This window comes from Ranitomeya imitator, chromosome 6, assembly GCF_032444005.1.
Source record: "Ranitomeya imitator isolate aRanImi1 chromosome 6, aRanImi1.pri, whole genome shotgun sequence".
Lineage (NCBI taxonomy): Eukaryota > Metazoa > Chordata > Amphibia > Anura > Dendrobatidae > Ranitomeya > Ranitomeya imitator.
The window spans coordinates 310,391,238-310,409,569 of NC_091287.1; the positions used below are offsets into that span (position 1 = coordinate 310,391,238).

General features: G+C 42.5%; 1 protein-coding gene across 2 annotated transcripts in view; it reads right to left on the minus strand.

Moving 5' to 3' along the window:
* EXOC2 (exocyst complex component 2) overlaps window positions 1-18,332 on the minus strand; it is a 253,824-nt gene that overhangs the window by 15,345 nt on the left and 220,147 nt on the right. For both annotated transcript variants that reach the window (XM_069730751.1, XM_069730750.1), the window contains 4 exons: window positions 12,372-12,427; window positions 12,091-12,213; window positions 7,033-7,094; window positions 5,273-5,332 (listed from right to left, as the gene is read on the minus strand). In XM_069730751.1, coding sequence (XP_069586852.1) covers window positions 5,273-5,332; window positions 7,033-7,094; window positions 12,091-12,213; window positions 12,372-12,427 — 301 coding nt within the window. The remainder of the gene's footprint in view (window positions 1-5,272; window positions 5,333-7,032; window positions 7,095-12,090; window positions 12,214-12,371; window positions 12,428-18,332) is intronic.

An 18,332-nucleotide genomic window follows, 5' to 3' on the forward strand; every position in this document is an offset into this window, starting at 1 on the left:
TTTACAGTTTGCATGCTTTACAGTTTGCATACATTATCATCACTGTCCCCGATGGGGCTCACAATCCCCTATCAGTATGTATTTGGAATGTGGGAGGAAACCGGAGTACCCTGAGGAAACCCACGCAAACAAGGGGAGAACATACTCCTTGCAGATGTTGTCCTTGGTGGGATTTGAACCCAGGACTCCAGCGCTGGAAGGCTGCAATGCTATCCACTGAGACATCGTGGAAAAAATGACTAAGTATGGAATGGACACGGCAACTGTTTAGTGGATTGATAACTGGCTTAGTGATCGGACCCAAAGAGTGGTCGTAAATGGCTGCACATCCAGTTGGAAGAATGTTCCAAGTGGGGTACCACAGGGTTCTGTCCTGGGCCCTGTATTGTTAAACATCTTTATCAATGATTTAGATGAAGGAATTGAGGGTACACTGATTAAATTTGCTGATGACACAAATTTAGGAGGGATAGCTAATACTAGAGAAGAGAGTGAGAGGATTCAAAAAGATATAAATAAACTGGAGCAGTGGGCAGCAACAGAATGGTTTTTAACAAGGAAAAATGCAAAGTGCTACATCTGGGCAATAAAAATGAAAAAAACATATACAGAATGGGAGGAATAGGGCTAAGCAACAGTGAAAAAGACTTGGGTATACTAATAGATCATAAACCGAACATGAGTCAACAGTCTGATGCAGCAGCAAAAAAGGTAAATGCAATTTTGAGATGTATTAACAGAAGCATACAGTCTAGATCATGCAAAGTCATTATTGCCCTCTACTCCTCTTTGGTCTTTGGTCAGACCTCATCTGGAATACTGTGTCCAGTTTTGAGCACCACAATTTAAAACGGACATCAACAAACTGGAGCAAGTTCAGAGATTAGTGACCAGAATGGTGACCGGTCTGCAAACCATGTCCTATGAGGAACGGTTACAGGATTTGGGAATGTTTAGCTTGCAAAAAAGAAGACTGAGAGGAGACTTAATAGCTGCCTACAAATATCTCAAGGGCTGTCACATTGTAGAAGGATCATCTTTATTCTCATGTGCACAAGGAAAGACTAGAAGCAATGGGATGAAATTGAATTGGAGGAGACACAGATTAGATATTAGAAAACTTTTTGACAGTTAGGGTGATCAATGAGTGGAACAGGCTGATACAAGAGGTGGTGAGTTCTCCTTCCATGGAAGTCTTCAGAGGCTGAACAGACATTTGTCTGGGATGATTTAGTGAATCCTCCTTTGAGCAGGGGGTTGGACCAGATGACCCAGGAGGTCCCTTCCAACTCTACCATTCTATGACTCTATGACGTAACTAAGCTGAGTGTATTGTAGCTGGGCTGTGAGTGTGTGGATGTAGCTGAACTGAGTTTGTGAAGCAGATCTATGTATGCATGAAGAAGAGCGGAGTATGCATGAGCTGTACATGCAACAGTACTGTGTATGTATGCGCTGCGGAGAACAGACAGTCTGCGTGCTGAAAAGCTATATGTATATAATACACATACAGTAGAGAAACACTAACAATAGATCTCTTACCTCCCTATTCTACCCTAGTGCACTAAAATTAGTGGTATTTGACACCTCCATTTCTTTACACCAGAAGTTTTAAACCAACGGCAAAAAAGTAATGGTCTTATTAATATAAATAATAATAATTTTATTTATATAGCGCCAACATATTCCGCAGCGCTTTACAAATTATAGAGGGGACTTGTACAGACAATAGACATTACAGCATAACAGAAATACAGTTCAAAACAGATACCAGGAGGAGTGAGGGCCCTGCTCGCAAGCTTACAAACTATGGGGAAAAGGGGAGACACGAGAGGTGGATGGTAACAATTGCTTTAGTTATTCGGACCAGCTATAGTGTAAGGCTCAGGTGTTCATGTAAAGCTGCATGAACCAGTTACCTGCCTAAGTATGTAGCAGTACAGACACAGAGGGCTAATACTGCATAAAGTGTATGAGAACATGATGCGAGGAACCTTTTTTTTTTTTTTTTTTTATTATAAATAGGCCACACAGGGATCGTTAGGTTAATGCATTGAGGCGGTAGGCCAGTCTGAACAAATGAGTTATTAGGGCACGCTTAAAACTGTGGGGATTGGGGATTAATCGTATTAACCTAGGTAGTGCATTCCAAAGAATCGGCGCAGCACGTGTAAAGTCTTGGAGACGGGAGTGGGAGGTTCTGATTATTGAGGATGCTAACCTGAGGTCATTAGCGGAGCGGAGGGCACGGGTAGGGTGGTAGACTGATACCAGGGAGGAGATGTAGGGTGGTGCTGAGCCATGGAGTGCTTTGTGGATGAGGGTAGTAGTTTTGTACTGGATTCTGGAGTGGATGGGTAGCCAGTGTAATGACTGGCACAGGGTAGAGGCATCGGTGTAACGGTTGGTGAGGAATATGATCCTGGCTGCAGCATTCAGGACAGATTGGAGCGGGGAGAGTTTTGCAAGAGGGAGACCGATTAGTAGAGAGTTACAATAGTCCAGACGAGAATGAATAAGTGAAACAGTCAGAGTTTTTGCAGAGTCGAAATTAAGAAAAGGGCGAATTCTAGAAATGTTTTTGAGATGCAGGTAAGAAGAGCGAGCCAGTGATCGGATGTAGGGGGTGAATGAAAGGTCAGAATCAAGGATGACCCCAAGGCAGCGGGCATGTTGCTTTGGAGTAATGGTGGAACCGCACACGGAGATGGCAATGTCAGGCAAAGGTAGGTTAGTAGAGGGAGAGAACACGAGGAGTTCAGTTTTTGACAGGTTTAGTTTCAGATAGAGGGAGGACATGATGTTAGAGACAGCGGTAAGACAATCACTGGTGTTTTCTAAAAAGGTCGGTGTGATATCGGGAGCAGAAGTGTATAATTGGGTGTCGTCAGCATAGAGATGGTACTGGAAACCAAATCTACTTATTGTTTGTCCAATAGGGGCAGTATACAACGAGAAGAGTAGGGGGCCTAGGACTGATCCTTGAGGAACCCCAACAGTAAGGGGAAGGTGAGAGGAGGAGGAACCAGCAAAACATACAGTGAAGGATCGGTCAGAGAGATAGGAGGAGAACCAGGAGAGAACGGTGTCCTTGAGGCCGATGGAGCGGAGCATAGTGAGGAGGAGCTGATGATCCACAGTGTCGAATGCTGCAGAGAGATCCAAGAGAATTAGCATGGAGTAGTGACCATTAGATTTAGCTGTTAGTAGGTCATTAGAGACTTTAATGAGGGCAGTTTCAGTAGAGTGTAAAGAGCGGAAGCCAGATTGAAGAGGGTCGAGAAGAGAGTTATCTGAGAGATAGCGGGTAAGACGGGAGTGGACCAGGCGTTCGAGGAGTTTAGAGATGAAGGGAAGATTAGAGACAGGTCTATAATTAGCGGCACAGTTTTGATCGAGGGATGGTTTTTTAAGTAATGGATGTATGATGGCATGCTTAAATGAGGAGGGAAAAATACCGGAAGTGAGGGAAAGGTTGAATATTTTTGTTAGGTGAGAGGCGATAGCCGGGGAAAGGGACTGGAGGAGATGTGACGGAATGGGGTCACTGGTGCAAGTGGTCGGGCGAGAAGATGCAAGGAGCCTGCTTACTTCTTCTTCTGTAACTGCTTCAAAGTCAGAGAGTGAACTAGATGCAGTGGGGGAGGGAGGACAGTGCATGGTATGAAGAGATTGGGAGATGATTTCCTGTCGAATGTGGTCAATTTTTTCTTTGAAGTAATTGGCCAGATCGTCAGCACGGAGATCCGTGGTTGGGGCCTGCTCTCTTGGGTTGAGTAGGGACTGGAACGTGTCAAAGAGACGTTTAGGGTTATTGGACAGGGAGGTGATGAGGGTGTTGAAGTAGGTTTGTTTGGAGAGGTGAAGGGCAGAATTGTATGTCTTTAGCATGAACTTATAATGGATGAAATCTTCGGGTAGATTAGATTTTCTCCACAGACGTTCTGCGCACCTGGAGCACCGCTGCAGGAAACGTGTTTGCAGCGTGTGCCACGGTTGTTGCCGTCTGTGCCGAGTTGTTTTATGTATAGGAGGAGCAGCTTCATCCAGAGCACTTTGCAGGGTTTCATTGTAATGCTTCAATGCAGAATCAGGACATGAGATGGAGGAAATAGGGGCCAATGAGGACTGCAAGTTCATCATAAGTTTCTGGGTGTTAATGGCCTGTATGTTTCTATAGGTGTGGAAAGTGGGGGTGACCTGAGCGGGATGGCAGTTCTTGATAGAGAATGAAAGAAGGTTGTGGTCAGAGAGCGGGAGAGGGGAGTTTGTGAAGTCATCCACTGAGCAAAGTCGGGAGAAGACCAAGTCAAGGGAGTTTCCATCTTCATGTGTTGGAGAGTTAGTATGCTGCGAGAGGCCAAAAGAGGAGGATAGAGATAAAAGGTGAGAAGCAGATGGGGAGAGGGGAGAGGCAATGGGGATGTTGAAATCACCCATGATAAGGGTGGGGGTGTCACAGGAGAGAAAGTGTGGAAGCCAGGTGGCAAAGTGATCCAGGAACTGATGAGAGGGGCCGGGAGGACGATACACCATTTTATTGAGAATACACATATAAGAACAGATATATAGATTCAAAAATCTTATATATGAGGACAAGATGAAATAAAAGGCTTAGTGGGAACAGAAAAGAAATAACCCTCCATATATCTAGTGTAGAGGATAGGGGAAGTAAATCCTGGACAGAGTGTAAATATATTAGTATAAAGAAATGCTAATCATAAAGTGCTAGTGCTATTGCATCTCTTAGGAATTGGTATTGCTGGGGAGGATAGAATTTAGAAAATGAAATTGTAAAGTACAAGCCTTATAACAGTAGTAAAGCACAAATCCCTACCAGCAAATCCATGCCCATATAAAAAATAACATGTATCACATCAGTCCAGGTTCTTAACCTTATAATGTCCCACTAGGAAGGGTCAGTCAGGCAGGGTTAAAATTCTGTTGCTGAACCCTTCAATTATGGAAAAAAAAACAAAACTAAAAACTAAAAATTTAGTAGTAATAGTTTGCCGTCTGTTGCTATTAAGCAAGTGAAAAATTAACATAAAAAGCAGCAAATATTATCCAGACTCAACCCACATGTTATATGTCAGAGAAATAAAAATGCTTCTGAGAAGGACATGAGAGGATGACCATGAACACAGTTTTTTTGGGTTTTCATCATATACTATATAATATAATTCAATAATTAATCTCCAGATTAAAAATATGAAGTTAGAAGAAGTTTTTTAGCAAACTATATAAGAGTCAAATAATTAAATATACTTACTTTTTGTCACTCCCATTTGAAAGCTGGGGAATGGCCTCCAGTGCTTGGTCAAAAGTACACCTGAGATATAAGCAGAAAGGACATAAATCTTAAAATACAATGGGCAGTAACATGGATTTCTGGTGGCAGTGCCTGGGGTCAATCTCCGCATCCTATATAAGGGGGTTGTCCAGTCTAGGAAGAAAAGTCATTCTGAATGAAGAATTGTGAATGTGTGCAATGCCCCCACTGTCACTATTTCCCTATATCCCTGTGCAAATGGGTGGTCATGTGACTGTACGTTTGTGATTTGCATACTTGAGGCCTGTTGCCAACTAGACTCATCCGCTAGATCATTGAGAAGCAGTGGAGAGTCGAGCTACTACATTATAGCAATTATGCAAGTCACACACAAACAGTCACATGATGACCCACTCGCATGGGGAATACAGGGCAATCGTGACAGTGTGCACGTCAGAATTCAGCGGTCTGCAGGCTTTTCTTCTTAGACTGGATAAACCCTCTAAGCCTATGTGAGTTACCTTTACTTTATATGAGTTGACCGTTACAGATTTGCCCAGTTTAAAAATATTAAACTTAGCCACCATACTCTCCATCTACTGCAGCATAACACTGATCTCAGCAGCCATGTGGATATAGACTGCACAAGACCACTGAGCCCAGTGATTGGTTGCAGCCATCACGTGCTGTAGTTGGGACATCTGAATCAACAATAATTGGGAGCAGAGTTGGAGATAGCAGAGATCCGAGTTATACTTAATCTTAGCTGTTGCTGTGGAAGGCATGGTGTCAATCACTGCTGTCTTTCTATGGATAATGGAGAGGATTTTGAAACAGTGCTGGAGTCCTCACTATGCTATGTGACTGCAGACTTGCGACTCCTCACATCGCGCATTGCAAGCATTCTCCGTTGTCTATGGACAGACTGAGCGGTCATGTGACCACAAGTGTGCGATATGCACACTGCCAACCACATCCTGACTAGACTGTGCGGCTTCGCTCAATACAAGTGAATTGAGTAAGGCCGCGCACGTCTAGTCAGAATGTGGCCAGGAGTATGCAAATTGCGTACTTGCAGTCACGTGACTGCTCTTTCTCTCTGCAGACACCAGAGAATACTCATAGCGGATACCGCTCGCGATGTGAGGATTCACAAGTCTGCAGTAACATCCCGATAGAGCGCACACTGCTTAAAATGAGTGCGGACACTTTGGCGGTACAATCAGAAATGCACAAGAGGACAACAGAGAAAGAATGGCGAAACAAGAACTCATTTATAATAAAAACTATTGTGTGCCTAACTAATTATACCTGGGATGAAAAAGTCCCAATTGCCTAAGCATCACCTGGTAAACAGATTGGGAACTAATGCTGGGTTTAAATGGCATGATTCCCGACTGCTTAACAACAATGTGCTGCCAAGAATGATGATTTTTGTAAGCTGGCTCATCATGGCACAAAACAAATAAGTACATTGTTATTTCATTGGGCATTTGCCAACCTGTCTAAATGGGCCTATATGAGCATTTCTACAAATACTAGATCATCAATTTCTATCTATCGATCTATCTCTCTATCTATCTATCAGGCAGAACTAAATTTAATAAATGTCTATAACTGCCTAAGGCAGGATTGTGATCATAATTTGATTTTTGTAATGATAGGTACTTTATATCAAGGTGGGGTCATGATAATCTCAAAGCTAAACTTGACTTCGATATTTATTTTGCTACATTTAGTTGGCAGACTGTTAAACTTACCTGATCTCATCGGTCAAATAAATAGATACAACGTCTTTCAGTGCAGATATCTCCAGGCGTGCCTAATAAAAGAAATCAAAACTTTGTAATTTAGAGACACAAAAAGTACCCAAGAAGCTCTAGTGCAGTCACATAGCTGGGCTTGGATTTTTTTTTTTTTTTACTAAGAAAAGGCTTCCTTCTTGCCATCCTATCCCACACACTAGACTTATGAAGAATACGGGAGACTGTTATATGCAGTATGCAACCAGTGCTTGCCAAAAAATTCCTGCAGCTACTTTAATGTTACCGTAGGCCTCTTGGCAGCCTCAGTTTTCTTCTTATTTTTTCATCAATGTTTCAAAGACAACAAGTTTTAGGTAATGTCACTGTTGTGCCAAATTTATGCCACTTGATGACCATCTTTCACAATGCTCCATGTTAGATCTAATGCATTGGAAAGGTTTTGTATCCTTCTAATGACTGATAACGTTCAACAATGAGATCCCTTTGCTATGTTGTAAGCCGTTTAAAGGGGTTGTTGGTCCAAATCGATAAGTCTGCATTCACGCTGTGTGACTGCAGCCTTATGAATCTCCCCAGAGCACGCAGTGTGCACTGTGGGAATTCACCAGTTTCACACCTGGGACTGGAGGATATGTATGAGTTAATTCATATTGCTGGCCAGTGGGCGCAGCCTTCCTCCATACACTTGTACTCAGCAAGGCCATGCCGTGTCTAGTGATGTGGATGGGCAGTGGGAATGACTGACTAGATGGAACAGTGTATAGAGCGAGGCCGCACCCACTGCCCGGGAGTAGGTATAACTCATACATATTCTCTGGTCCCGGGTCTGAAACCGGCGACTCCCCACAGCGCACAGTGCGTGCGCTGGGGGATTCGGAAGTCTGCATTCACACAGAGTGATTGAAGACTTATCGATTTGGACCGGACAACTCCTTTAAGGACCATGGCTTTTGCTGGAAAATGAAACTAAGAATTTGTCAGGAAAAATAGAACAACTAAACTGTATATGGGGTTAATCAGAATAATGTTAAATGATGGCAGGGGTGTAATGACTACTATTTAACACAATTTAAATGTACTTGAGTATTTGTGAACACAACCACATCCCCATCTATATGAGGGTGTTCACACAGCACATTACTTTAGTTTAGATCTTTTATCTTCTTTTAAAAATTATTTTTTGCTTCTGAATAGATTTCTATAAAATTTGGGTGACATTAAAGCTTATATAATTTCTTTACATTGCAAAAAAACCTGTCATTTTAACAGGGGTATGTAGAACTTTTATTGCAGTTGACTTCAGTTCTTATTTGTTTGTGGGTCTTTCTGCATTCTGTTTTGTCTTCAGCATGTGAAATGCATGGCCGATGGTGTTGAGATCTGGCGACTGATTTGGCAATTGCCGAATGTTCCACTTGTTTGCCTTAAAAAAAAAACCTCTTGTGTTGCTTCTGCACTATCGTTGGGATCATTATCCATCTGTACTGTGAGGAATCAACCAATCAACTCTGCTGCATTTGGCTGAATCTGAGCAGAAAGTATATCCCTGTACACTTCAGAAGTCATCCAGCTGCTTCTGTCTTCAGCCACATCAGCAATAAACACTAGTGACCCAGTGCCATTGGAAGCCATATATGCCAATGCCATCACACTGCCTCCGCCATATTTAAAAGAGGATGTTGTGTGATTCGGACCCTGAGCCGTTCCAAGCCTTCTCCCTACTTTTTCCTTCCCATCATCCTGGTACAGGTTGATCTTTGATTCATTTGTCCAAAAAATGCTTTTCCAGAACTGGCTGGATTTTTTAGATGTTTTTTTCCCTCAAGTCTAATCTGGCTTTTCCATTTTTAAAGCCGATTAATGAATTGCACATTTGAACCCTTTGTATTTGCTCTCATCAAGTCTTTTCTTTATGACAGACTTATTTGCTGAAACACCTACTTCCTGAAGAGCTTTCTTCACTTGGGTGAATTTTGTGAAGGGGTTTTAATTCACCATGGAAAGGATTCCAAGATCATCCACATCTTCCTTGGACATCCAGGGTTTCTTGAGTTCCCAAGCTCACCATTTTGCTCTTTTTTTCAGAATGTACTAAACTGTTGATTTGGTCACTCTTAACATTTCTGCTTTCTCCATTATGGATTTCTTATTGGGTTCCAGCTTAATGATTGTGAGATCTTTTGGAACACCTGGAGTGGACACGCAGATCCACGACAACGAACCTCCCAAGGGTGAGTTGACCAGGTAGATCACCCCCTATACAGGGACCGTTAGGGGCAGACCCAAGGGAGACTATTGCCGCAGAAGTTGGAACCCGGAGACAGGTAGTAGGAGGTACAAAATAGAGAAGCTTGGCGTAGGACGGACAGAGCGGGGTAAGATGAAGTACAGTTTGGTAAGAGCTGAATACAGGCGAGACCAAAGGAGCACTGGGAAGGGGAAGACCCAAAGGAAGCAGGACAGGACAGAGACACCAGACTAACAGAGTACGGAGCGGACACTGGGAAGGCAGGACTGGACAAGGAGACAAGGAAGCCTGGGAAAGGCAGAGAAGCTGAACTGGCTGTACAGAGCGGAGACTTAGAACAGGCAGAGCAAAGACAAAGGTGGACCTGAGTCACAGAAGCACAAATGACAGACAGGCAAAGATCAGAGAAAGGAATCGCCTTAAATACATGGAGTGCTGAAGGACTTCCGGGTCACGGTCCTCCGGGATCACAGAGGAGATACAGAGCGCCTGTAAATCAGAAAGAGGAAGCGCTGGAGTGGGCGGTGCGCACGCGTGCCTGCAGGAGGAGCGCGCCGCAGCGGGTAAGTATGAGCGGAGGGCGCGGCGGTGGTCCCGGCAGCAGGCACAGCCGCAGAAGGAGTGGCCGTGACAATGATGGCCTGTTTTTCTTCCACTGAGAGCTCCTATAACTGCATCTTGAGGGATCACAGCAACAGCTTCCAAATGCAAAGCCTGGAATCCGTTCCAGACCTTTTAGATGCTTAATTGAGGATTTATTAACGAGGGAATATCCCATACAGCCTATTAAAGAAGTTTTAAGATATTTGTTTAATTCTCTTTGGGCCCTTAAAAAGAGGCAGCCACATATTAAAGAGTTGTGATTCCTAAATCCTTACTCCAATTAGGATGTGAATACCCTCAAATTAAAGCTGAGATTCTGCACTTTAAGCCCGTATTGATTATTTAACTGTATCTTGAATATGTCTAAGTAAAAATAGCTAAAATGAAAAAAATTGTGTCACTGTCCACATATTTCTGGACCTAACTTTATACATACATCTTGAACAGGATGCTATGGAATAGTTTTAAAAACTAATATGTACACTTCTGAAAAAAATAAAGGGCACATTTAAACAACACAATGTAACTCCAAGTCAATCACACTTCTGTCAATTTCTTCTGATGTTGTGCAAATGGAACAGACCACAGGTAGAAATTATAGGCAATTAGCAAGACAACCCCTATAAAAAGGAGTGGTTCTGCAGGTGGTGATCACAGACCATTTCTCTGTTCTCATCCTTGTTGGCCGTTTTGGTCACTTTTGAATTTTGTTATTGCTCTCATCCCTAGAGGTATTGTACAGTAGCAAGAGGCAGTGTTTAAAATGAACAGAAGATGCTTAGGTAGTGCAGCTCATCCAAAATCGCACATCAATGTGAGCTGTGGTAAGAAGAGTACTTGTGTATCAGCACAGTGTCCAGAGCATGGAGCAGATACGAGGAGACGTGGAGGGGGCTGTAGGAGGGCAACAACCTAGGAGCGGGACCGCTACCTCCTCCTTTGTGCAAGGAGTAACAGGAGGGGTAGTGCCAGAATCCTGCAAAATTACCTCCATCAGGCCACTAATATCCATGTGTCTGCTCAAACTGTCAGAAACAGACTCCATGAGAGTGGTATGATGGGCCAACATCCACAAGTGGGTGTTGGGCTTACAGCCTAACACCTTGCAGGGAAATTAGCATTTGCCAGAGAACACCAAGATTGGCAGATTCAACATTGGTGCCCTGAGCGCTTCACAGATGAGTTTATGTTCACACTGAGCACATGTGATAGACACAACAAAGTCTGGGGACGTCATGGAGAACGTTCTGCTGCCCGCAGCATCCTCCAACATGACCAGTTTGGCAGTGGCTCAATAATGGAGTGGGGAGGCATTTCGTTGGAGGACAGCTAGTGCTAACCAGAGGTCCTGGGATGATATGCTCAGACCCATTGTGAGACCATATGCAGGCGCACTGGGTCCTAGGTTCCTTTTGATGCATGACAATGCTAGGCCTCATGTGGCTGGAGTGTGTCAACAGTTCCTGCAAGATGAAGGCATTGAAGCTATGGACTGGCCCGCCCGTTCCCCAGACCTGAATCCGATTGAACACATCTGGGACATCATGTCTCGCACCATCCACCAACGTCACGTTGCACCAGACACTGTCCAGGAGTTGGCGGATGCTTTAATCCAGGTTTGGGAGGAGATCACTCAGGAGAACATTCGCTGCCTCATCAGGATCATGCCCAGGTATTGTAGGGACTGGAGGTCATACAGGCACGTGGAGGCCACATACACTACTGAGCATCATTTCCTTTTCTTTGCTTTTCCATATAATTCTAAATCCAGACCTCCAAGGGATATTAATTTTGATTTACGTTGATCATGTTTATGTTTTACTGTTCTCAACACATTCCACTATGTAATGAATACAGATTTGCCACTGGAATATTTAATTTAGTGATATCAAGCATGTGGTATTTTAATGTTCCCTTTTTTTTTTTGAACAAGTGTATTTAAACCCTTTTATGACCTGATTTTTTAACCTTCTTCCATGAATCATATTTTTTTATTGTTCACGGATAGAACTCATATCATTAAAATGGCCATCTGCTTGAGCCCTTGGAGTCTCCATAACTTTATAAAAAAAAATTTACTTTTTGAATTGGACAGTATTTTTATTTTCAGAACATGAGCATTTTTGTTGGTACTGCCTCATTAGTTAGAAGTTGCTTTTCAACATTACCACAGTAACAAAAATGGAACATAGAGGATTTACTTGCAAAGCTCCATTCCTACTAAAGGATGACACGCATTGCATTAGGCGACAAAGCTCCTCCCCTACGGCTTCCACGATCCTTGCCATTACTCGCGGGACCAGTTGTTTAGAAATTGAGAAGACCTGAAATCATCAATGAAAATGAATGTCAGAAGTTTCATTTAGGCTTGGTTCTGACAGTTGTACTAGAAATGGGACCAGTTATTTTTTTTTTATATGGGAAACATTCATGGAAAGAAATAAGTGAGTTCTGGCCAGTCAAAAGTATGAAACAAACCTACCTCCGCATGTACGGCAATCATGCTCACTAATGCTTCCTTTAAGTAATGTCTCACACCTGGTAAGGATAACAAGGAGTCACTTACACAGTACTTTTTTCACTGTCATTTGTTATAAAATAAAGCACTTTCTGGTTTACCTCCTGGACCCTACAAACTTCCGGTCCGATGGGTGTCGCAGGTCCGGCGCCTCCCATCTTCTTGCGACGCCGCCCTCCTGCTTCTTCATCGCTCCCCGGCATCGCGCTCCTGCGCAGGCTTACTTATCTGCCCTGTTGAGGGCAGAGCAAAGTACTGCAGTGCGCAGGCGCTGGGAAAGGTCAGAGAGGCCCAGCATCTGCGCACTACAGTACTTTACGCTGTCCTCAATAGAGCAGATAAGTATGCCTGCACAGGAACACGATGCCGAGGAGCGATGAAGAAGCAGGAGGGCGGCATCGCAAGAAGATGGGAGGCGTCAGACCCGGACCGGACAGCATCGCCTTCCGAGGTGAGTATAATAAAAATGATTTTTCTTCACTTGCAGGTCAGACCTGTGGCTTATCTACAGCATTCTAGAATGCTGTAGATAAGCCCTGAATGGCAGTGGCCGCATCTTATATCGGTCAAAACTGCTGACAGGTTCCTTTTAAAAATAGAATCACAATGGGCAAAAGGACAACATAACAGGGATAATGGTTACAGGCAATATAATATGTATGGTGACAATGGTTTACAGAAATGTGCCATAAATGAAAATCAGCATAATCTAAATACACATATATTCATAATGAGCCAAATATTATGGTAAATAAACATAAATAAAATATTATGGTAAATAAACAGAGATAAATGTAATATATATGAAATATTAATTAAGTAGGGCCATGTGGACCAGGGTTTAAGATGAAAAAGGCATAACTCTAATGTTGATCCATAAAAAGAAGGATAAAAAGTGCATAGAGCCATAAGAAATCTACATGAACCTGATTACAAATGGTAGGCATAGTTATATACAGTACAAGAATGAACTCATAGCAGAATGTACCTTTAAACCTGTAAAGGCATCAGCCCCAACGCATGTTTTGGCGCTGCAGGATCCATCTACTCTAATTTAGTAACATAATTTCTTTATATACTTATCATATACGGTATGCCAATTGCTCAGATTTTTGACTATTTACCCTGCTACGGTATAATTAAAATTTGATGGAAGTCTAGAAGGCGGGCTGTATAAATGTGGAAGTAAGCAGGTTCCAGTATATAAACAATGTGATGATGAATGGAGAATTGGATGCAATAGATGAACTACAGGAGGAAATCGGTACTGTTCTAGATAGGTTTTGATTTCTCTGCTGGAAACGTTGTACATAGTCACCCTGGTGGAAAAAGATATATCTGTCTATTGGGAGAATGCAAAATTTTGATTGAAAATGCATTAAAAGACATAAGTTACTAATATCTGTAACCACCTCTTAGAGGCAAATAGTAAGCTTTAGAACACTATGAATAAATACCGTTTTTATATGTTGGGGCAACGTATACCAAGGTGTGTGTAAAATAGCAGTAACTTGCAGGCTGCTGATCTAACTCCTTTAAATCTTTGCTTGGTAAACCTTGGAGTGATGGGCTCATCAGTAGTTTCAAAGGCAGCTTCAACATACATAAAACGTCAGTCCAGCACATCTATAAAATCTAGACTTTAATGAAAAATGGCCATCGTATGAAGTTTTAAAAAGTGTGCAGTGTTTCAAAGTATACAGGCATACAGGTTCTATATCACATCAGTGTATGATAAAGGACTTGTGTAGTTTGAAATATGTTGCAAGTCTGAAAGTTTTTCTACATCAGTTCTGGACTGATGTTCTATATAATATGTAGAAAATAGCCATCAATAGAAAATACTCTTTAAGGCTGACATAACACCGTATTTTTGCTGCGTGCTGAAAGTTGAAAGATAGACATCACTTGGACCAATGTTATTTAGTAGAGCTATTCAGATAACTGTTCTTTTTCTAAAAGGACTGACACTCACTAAATTAGAATATCATCAAAGTGTTAATTTATTTCAGTTATTCAATACAAAAAGTGAAACTCATATTATATAGTCATTACAAACAGAGCGATCTATTTCACGTGTTTATTTCTGTTAATGTTGATGGATATGGCTTACAGCCAATGAAAACCCAAAAGTCATTAGCTCAGTAAATTAGAATAATTAACAAAACACACCTGCAAAGGCATCCTAAGCATTTAAAAAGGTCCCTAAGTCTGTTTCAGTAGTCTCCACAATCATGGGGAGGACTGCTGACAGAAGTAAAGACAGTCATTGACACACTCCACAAGGAGGGTAAGCCACAAAAGGTCAATGCTAAAGAAGCTGGCTGTTCACAGAGTGCTGTATCGAAGCATATTAATGGAAGGTTGAGTGGAAGGAAAAAGTATGGTAGAAAAAGCTGCACAAGCAATCGGGATAACCGCAGCCTTGAAAGGATTATTAAGCCATTCAAAAACTTTGAGGAGATTCACAAGGAGCGGACTGCTGCTGGAGTCATTGCTTCAAGAGCCTCCACACACAAAGGTAACCAGGACATTGGCTACAAGTGTTGCACTCCTTGTGTCAAGCCACTCATGACCAATAGACAACGCCAGAAGCGTCTTACCTGGGCCAAGGAGAAAAAGAACTGGACTATTGCTCAGTGGTCCAAGGTGTTGTTTCCAGATAAAAGTAAATTTTGCATTTCATTTGGAAATCAAGGTCCCAGAGTCTGGAGGTAGAGTGGAGAGGTACACAATCTAAGCTGCTTGAGGTCTAGAGTGAAGTTTCCACAATAAGTGATGGTTTGGGGAGCCATGTCAACTGCTGGTGTAGGTCCACTGTGTTTTATCAAGACCAAAGTCAGCACTACAAGGAAATTTTAGAGCTCTTCATACTTCCCTCTGCCGACAAGCTTTAGGGAGATGGAAATCTCATTCTCCAGCAGGACTTGGCACCTGTCCACATTGCCAAAAGCACCAATACCTGGTTTAAAAACAACAGTATCACTGTGCTTGATTGTCCAGCAAACTCGCTTGACCTTAACCCATACAGAATCTATGGGATATTGTCAAGAGGAAGATGAGAGACACCAGACCCAACAATGCAGACAAGCTGAAGTCTGCTATCAAAGCAACCTGAGATTCCATAACACATCAGCAGTGCTACAGGCTGATCGCCTCCATGCCATGCCGCATTGATGCAGTTATTGATGTAAATGGAGCCCCGACCAAGTATTGAGTGCATTTACTGAACATACATTTCAGAAGGCCAACATTTTGGACTTTAAAATAATTTTTCAAGCTCTTGTTATAAAGCAGGGGTGGGGAATCTTTTTTGTGCCAAGGGTTATTTGGATATTTATACCATCCTTCAGGGGCCATACAAACTCCGCCCACAAAGTACATCCTGGCTCTGGCACTGGTCTCAAGACGTAATCTTTCATTGCATGCCTTTCAGTGTTCAGTAGTGAAAACAGCATGTGTGTGCTAACAGAGCAAGAAATTAATGAGTTGGTTGTAACCAAAATACACCTCCCTACCCATGAATGCGGTCCCCGAGAATCTGTTCGAGGGCCTGATAAAAGGTCATTGAGGGCCGTAAATGGCCCTAGGGCCTGAGGTTCCCCACCCCCGTTATAAAGTATTCTAATTTACTGAGATAATGACTTTTGGGTTTTCATTGTCTGTAAGCCATAATCATCAACATTAACAGAAATAAACACTTGAAATAGATCACTCTGTAATGACTTTATATTTGAGTTTCACTTTTTGTATTGAAGAACTGAAATAAATTAACTTTTTGATGATACTCTAATTGAGTGAGCAGTACTTGTATAATGTTTCCGTCTTGATGACCTTTACCAGATATACACTAGTAACAAATAATTTCAAAAATGTCTGAAGATTAGACCTGGTGCAGCATCGCGATGCGACGTCTGTCGCAATAGTTGTCTGCCTGTATAATGTACTCTGTTATTTAGTGTACTAGATGGTGGCCCCGATTCTAACGTATCGGGTATTCTAGAATATGTAGGTAGTATATAGCGCAGGTTAGGTACTATAATGCACAGTTACGTAGTATATAACACAACCGACATAGTATATAACAGAGCTACGTAGTATGTAACACAGCGTACGTAGTATATAGCTGAGCTACGTAGTATATTACACAGCCACGTAGTATATAACATAACCACGTAATGTACTGCACAGCTACATAGTGTATTGCACAGGCACGTAGTATATTGGTCAGCCACGTAGTGTATAGCAGCCATGTAGTATATAACATAGCCACATCGTATATCGTAGTATATTGCACTGCTACGTAGTATATAACAGAGCCACGTAGTATATTGCACAGTCGACGTAGTGTATAACAGAACCGACATAGACACATCGCATATTGCACAGCTACGTAGTATATAGCAGAGCATGTAGTATATTGCACAGCCACGTAGTATATTGGACAGTCACGTTATATATTGCACAGTGACGTTGTATATAGCACAGAGATGTAGTATATAACAGAGCCCACGCAGTATGTAACATAGCCCACGTAGTATATAGCAATGTGGGCACTATATGCGTGGTTAAAAAAAGACTTAAAATAAAAAATAAACATATACTCACTTTCCGAAGGCCCCTTGAAGTCCTGGCGCATGCGGTGCACACGGCAGCTTCCGGTCCCAGGGTTGGTATGAGCGCAGGACCTGTGGTGACGTCGCGGTCACATGACCGTGACGTCATGGTAGGTCCTTCTCGCATAGCATCCTTGGCACCGGAACCTGCCGCTTGCACTGCCGAGGACAGCAGGCGACGTCGGAGGGTGAGAATAACCACTCACTTATAGGGGAAAGGAATCTACAAGTGAGTGGATGTGAGGGAAGGGTAGAGGGATAGGATAAAAGAAAAAATGGGAAAAAACTAAATGGTAATAGAAAGCAATTCTCTATATACTAACTTCATGGATAGCCTGTGATTGATTTGTATTACAGAAAATAAAAAATATAGCTTCAATGTATCTTTGCTCAAACTCTTCCTGACAATAATCTAGTCACAAGGTGTTCTACTGCTAAAACTTCTATTAATCAGATGTGGTAGAACCAGGCAGTAAGTGGTCAATTTCTCTGTAGCACTGCACATTTCACACTGAAATCAATGGCCGCTATGTGTAGTGTATGGACATACTGCAGTACATCCTCCAGGGTAAAAAACACTCTTTTTACTTTGGACTTCCAATCAGTCTGAAGCTGTGGTCACAAGATGGCGGCACAGGATCGGAAATTGACTGGTAAGTATAATATTAGGGACAGGGACCACGTCAGCAGTGAAATTTTAAAAATAAAGCCTGCTGGGTTGGTGCTTTAATATGAATCTGTCAGGCCCCCCTGTACCCCCAGAATACTTCCCAACATGCAGAGAGCACTTCTCTAAAGCCTGAAAATGTACACCCAGCTTCAGAGGAGCAAGCATAGAGGTATGTATAGCGCTGGCGATGACGGCAGTGCTTGTAAGTTATGTTATCTTACCCACAGGGGCATGATAACATGCTAAGTGGGCTGACTAGTCTGGGGACTCTAATCCCCCTCTACTAGTCAAAGCCCTCATTTACATGTCATAAACAGACTTTAGAAATACTATGTACAATGTAATAAAAGGTACTATTAGGCAGGTTATTTACATATGTAGACACCACTGCTGGTGGTTCTGGGGACATGGGGGACCTGACAGGTTTCCTTTAAGTGAAAATCCCTTTAAAGGGGTTGTATGGTCTAAAATGAAAAGTCTGCAATCACTCTGAGTCTGCAAACTTTTGAATTTCCCCAGTGCAAGCTCTATGCGCTATGACTGTGAACGGCGGAGATGTGATGCATGCGCTATGCATACTCCCTGGCACAAGCCATCTAGTGGGTGTTGCCTCGCTCTATACAAGTGCATGGAGCAAGG